Below are 5271 nucleotides of genomic sequence, written 5' to 3' on the forward strand. Positions count from 1 at the left end.
TGGCATTACAAGCAAGAGAGGATGCTGAAGGTAGCTTTTCTGAACATCAAAGGTGCAGATAAAGTTTATTGTTCTGTGGGACACCTTAGTTGGATGTAGAGCTGCTCCTTAAAGATTAGGCCAGCATAATTAAACATGGGTGTACATTAAACATTTACATCTACAGCTTCTGCCTGCCTTTATGCTTAACATTCAGTTGGAGTGAATGCTTGTTTCATTTTTGGGTTTAGCTTGCTCATGCAGATAAAGTTTATCTAAGCTTATTTTCTCTGAAAGAAAATGTGTACACTGGCGTACAGAATGCCTTGCCCTCTTTCTGGTGCTGCGTTACCTCCTTGCTGATTGGCAAGGGATGGGAAAGGCCGTAGATACTGTCCCCCTGTAGAATGAGTGAATCGGGTGTGTTTGGTTTTGAGGTGGGAAAAGAAGTGTCATCCATCCCTGGTTTTCATTTTGGTGCTCAAAAATGACATAAAAGCTGGATGCCAGGGAGGAATATCCATTGGGGTGGGGGCGGGGTGGGGGGAGAGAAACCAGCCCTGCTCTCCTCTGTGATTGGGACTGACTGTGTTGTTGCTGGGTGGAACAGCATAATGCTGTTGCTGCTCCTGCTCCAGCACTGTGATGTTTCTGTTCCAGATTGTGCTGACTCACATTCAAGAAAACATGATACACAGACACAATGCACTGTAACTCTTTTCCTTTCCCCCAGTAACCTCGGTAAGTGTTTGGTTTCTTTTTCCTGTCTATGGCTAGTGTGGTTCTAATATAGCTTTACTGTTAGAATTAAAAGGAGGGGGAAAGGCAACCTTGTAAACAAACTGGTAGCAGACAGATTAATCTTGGAGAGGGCATTTAAATGCAACCTGCTGTTTGTGGTACATCCACCTCCCTTTAAAGCTGATCAATCCTGATAACTCGCTGGTCTCTGCAAACTACACTTGTTAGAGCTGTGTTCTTAAATGGGAGAAGTGCTTACAATGCCCATTTACAACTGTATTCTGTTTAATTAGTCAGCACAGCCAGTGCTGCAGGGATAGATCACTTGCCTTTAAAGATTTGAGAATGTTAATAGTACAGTATATCATTTTAATTATTATTGGATTAATGTTGTGTCTCGAAGAACATCTAATGCAAATCACAAGAAATGGCCTGAAGTGACCCAAGGGTTGTGCTTTATTAGAAAAGTAATAGGTCCATTGCTTAAATATAAAGAGAGGTTCTTTCTTCAAATGTCACTCTGCACTGGGCTTCTCTGTGTGTGTATAAGGAAGTGAAATCCTCTTGCTTCCACTTTGTCCACAGAAAGTTTCTGTAGCTCATGCAATAAATGGCTGAGACAGTAGGTGTAATGCCAAGAGAGGAAGAGGAGCGCCAAAATAACAGGGATGATGAAGACCCGTTTCCGAATTGTGATGCTGTAACAGCATCCCTCGGTTGCTCTGCCAGCCCTTCGTTAGCCAACCTTAATGAAGACAAGAGAAGCTCAGCGGTGCCAGAAAGACTGTCCACCCTCTCCAGCAAGGCCGTGGCCCTGGCAAAAGCTGTGACTGGCCCTGAGATGCTCAGTGGTGGCCAGGCACAGAGGAGAGCCCCTGGGCTGGCTGAGCATCATCCCACAGCTGTAAATGCATCGCTGGGTGGCTCGTCGTACCCCATGGCGGTCAGTAACCTGCAGCCTGTGGGCATTGCCTCCCTGTGCTCCAAAAGCCCCTGCTGCAATAGCGACCTGAATTTGGAGGTGCTGCAGGTCCCAAGAGTGCCCAGTGGGGCCAAGGAGCCCCCGCAGACTGTCACTGCCCTGCCCGGGACCGACCCCGGGGGCTGCCACGTGCAGCAGGCAGGGAGCGGTGCCAAGGGTGATACTGCCCCTTGTAGTCTGGGACGGGTGAGTTGGATGAAGACCGCAAAAGTAATGGAGACCTTAGAAAATAAGAAAAAGGAGGAAAAGGAGAAGTACCGGCTCCAGCTAGCTATGTACAGACGGCTTCTGCTGTTGCGCTCAATCAGGAGTTTGCATAAGCAGCTGGAGCAGCAGCAGGCCAGATTGCAGGAATGCTACGGCACTGTAATAAATACCAAGAAAGAAGTGTTGAAACACATTCGCTCAACCTCGCCCTCACCTTCGCCATAATCATGTTGCTGCATGCAGAAATGAGCTTTGTAATGCCACCGGAGCTGTCGGTAAGCTTGCATGCCGTAGGGGTGGTGTCCTTATACCCAAAAGAACATGCCCACGTGAGCCGAGAGCAGAGAGGAAACAGCAGCAGCAGCAAAGCAAGAAGAAAGGGGAAGGTAAAGTGTTGGCTCCTGAACTTATCTGGAAGAAACCAGAGCAAGATTGTACCTGTGCAGGAAGCCGCCTCCTGAAGTGCTCTCAAAGCCTCAAGCTGAAATAGGATTTTTGGCATATAGGTTTGTAAAAATAAATAAATGCCCCCCCACACCCCCCCAGCAACCGGGAACCTAGTCTGACACCTGATCTGCAAAGATCATCAGATGCAAGAGTTGCTGCCTGCTGAATATGTGATATGGCACAACTCCCTTCTACTTTCAGCACTAACAAAACTTGAGCAGAAATAGGGTTCATTTGTCTGCAGGAATACCTTAAATCTAGAAAGCCAGGATGTTTGAAACGCTTAAGCTCAGGCTTGATTATACCTACCTAGCTGCCTGTTTTTCACAGAACTGCTATGGCCATTGTACATTTGTGACCTCTACCCTCCTATAAAATGTATTCAGGTTTACCAGAAATTGTTGTGGGAAGGTAGGACAGTCGAACACATGCACAGGGAGACAGTGCAACTGCCTAAGCCTTATTTCCTTAGGAAAGCAAGCTAAAAAGAAAGGCCTTGTAATCTGGTGTTACATTGGAAACCCAGACTGGCAGTGCCGGGGAATGTTTGAGGTCTGCACAATTATTAATCTGCTGCTAACTCCCAGTGGCACTAGTGTCTGCAAATTGAGCATATTTTGTGCCTTACTGCTGTCATTTAATGGAAGTTGGTGACAATTAGCACTTTTTATCCAGGTGTATTAGACATGTGGAAAACCCTAGAGCACTGTTTCTCCAATTGCAAGGTTAGGATGCCTGCAGGGAATTTGATGTCAGTATGCAACAAACACACAGGGAAAATGAAAGCAAAAAGATGCAACTTTTTTTTGTGCGCACTTAAAAGACAATGTTAGTCCCTATTATAGAACAGTAAATTGAATAGCTGAATGCACTGGTTTAGGATCTGAAGCAAAAAAAAAAAAAATAATCAAGAAGAAAAGATACTGAAAAGCTTAATTTTCTAGGATTTAAAGTGACATGGAAAAATATCATTTTTTTCAGATATTTATTTCTGATAGCGCCACCTTCCCTTTTCCCCTGTTGTTTTGTTGTAAATGTTTAGGTAGATGGACAATCAAACAGGTTTTTGGTGTGTTTTTTCTGCATGAAAAGGCAAGTCATTTCTTTCTGAGAATAATGTACAATGTATAGGAAAGTTCATCCTCAGCTTTTTTGTGTGTGTATAGAGAGAAGGTGTGTGCATGTGTATGTATTCACACACATACTCCTGTATACAACAGGTTATGAAAAGCTGGTGGTGCTTTTTCTGTAGCAGAAGCAGGAATAATATCTCAAAATAATCCCTGCTGTCTGTGAGGAGTTTGGTTGATTAGATTCACATGCACACATCTGTGAGTAAGGTATTGAAGTAATTCAACAATTGAAGTGCAGCACAACATTTTCATTATTCCGTCTTTGTATTTCTATGCACCCAAAATTATGGAAGCCCCCTGGGTACGCACAACCTTAGATAGGCTCATTCATCTCCTTGGGCCCTGGTGTAGCCTCTCAGGCAGCACGAGCCTGTAACTTTGAATGCAGAACTACCACAGAAACATCCTTGGCATCAAGGAGATATGTGAAGAAGCATCCTCTACTGCCTCGTTTGGGGGATTCGGGTTGCCAGGGGCCCCTAGCAGGCTGCAGAAGGGAGCTGGGGATCGCGTGTGACCAAGAGACAGTACTCCCCACTCTGGTCCCATCCAGCTCTCTGCTCAGCCGTGGGAAAGCTGTTCTCTGTCAGTAATGCAGGTTTCCCAAAGAACGCCTAAATGCTAAACTCACCTCAAAGGTAGCCAGTTCTGTCTTAATATGCCTCCCAAGAAGGAAGGATGATCATGCCCAATAGGGCTATGCAAAGATTTTTTTTTTTTCTTATTTTTTTTTGTACTTCATGAACTAGAAAAGCCTTTTTGTCATTGGTTAAGAGGGAGAGTAAGTGTTCTGCTAAATCAAATGCAGGCAAACCACTACTATGTCATCTCTCTTGAGGAAACAAGTGTTGAAGAAGGGACACATCTCAAAAATATTACTGAGTTTTGAACTCAAATGTCAAATTGTTCCCATCAGGATGACAGTCAGAATGTATACATTTATTAATTTTGGCCAGCTTTTTTTTTTTGTTTGAAAAAAAAAAAAAATCTCATTTTGACTAATACTATCATGTCATTGAATTTTCCATTGAAATAAAATATATGCACAAAAATATAAAAAAAAACCTGGTAAGACAAAGTAACTATTTTGCCTCAGTTTCTGCTGAAGTAGAGTATTGTCCTGTATTTTCTGCAAGAAGTGGAGTGCCCTCCATTCCCACATAGAGCTGCCTATAGTGTTATATTGTCATTTAAGGGTGACTAGAATAACATTAAAATATACTTCTCACATAATACACAGTGCAGTGATAGTTGAGTTGTCAACTTGTCTAACTGAAAGTGCTTTGTGGCAGAACTGTGACAATCTTTGTTTTGTACAACACCTCTCATAAAATTTCATGATTCTAATTGGGAGCAGTAGTTGCTTCTGCACTGTGAATATTAAATACAAAAAGATTTGTGCATGAGCAATGCTGTCTGATAGCTGGAAAGAAAACGAAGCTAAGACTTGTTCCATGTGTGCACACTTTTTCCATGTAGCGCTTTTATGGATACATGCAAAATAAATGTTATTTGAGGAAATAGCATCGGTCTTTGCAACAAATTTGCTGGTTAGCTGATGTTTCTAGTATGGCTACTAATAACTGGAGTTGGGCAAACCAATTAAAAGCCACATGATTTTTAAAATAAGTTTATTTTATGAGCTTGGAAAATGTGGCTTAACAGCTATGTTTTTGCCTTGTATGTTTTAGCAGTTGAAGGCCATTGGGAAAGTGCCAGATTGCCATGGGTAACCCATGGAGGTGTTTCTAGGCATACCAGACAGAGCAACAATCTCAGGTT

General features: G+C 43.1%; 1 protein-coding gene across 1 annotated transcript; it reads left to right on the forward strand.

Annotated features, from left to right (window-relative positions):
• The first annotated feature begins 664 nt into the window (after positions 1–664).
• LOC116961328 (UPF0500 protein C1orf216 homolog) lies at positions 665–5010 on the forward strand. Its single transcript, XM_032992001.2, has 2 exons — positions 665–720; positions 1306–5010. The coding sequence occupies exon 2, from the start codon at positions 1331–1333 to the stop codon at positions 2132–2134; it is 804 nt and encodes a 267-aa protein (XP_032847892.2). The 5' UTR covers positions 665–720; positions 1306–1330; the 3' UTR covers positions 2135–5010.
• Positions 5011–5271: the final 261 nt, after the last annotated feature.

The sequence above is a fragment of the Tyto alba genome, unplaced genomic scaffold (genome assembly GCF_018691265.1).
Source record: "Tyto alba isolate M040663 unplaced genomic scaffold, T.alba_DEE_v4.0 Super-Scaffold_48, whole genome shotgun sequence".
Classification (NCBI taxonomy): Eukaryota; Metazoa; Chordata; class Aves; order Strigiformes; family Tytonidae; genus Tyto; species Tyto alba.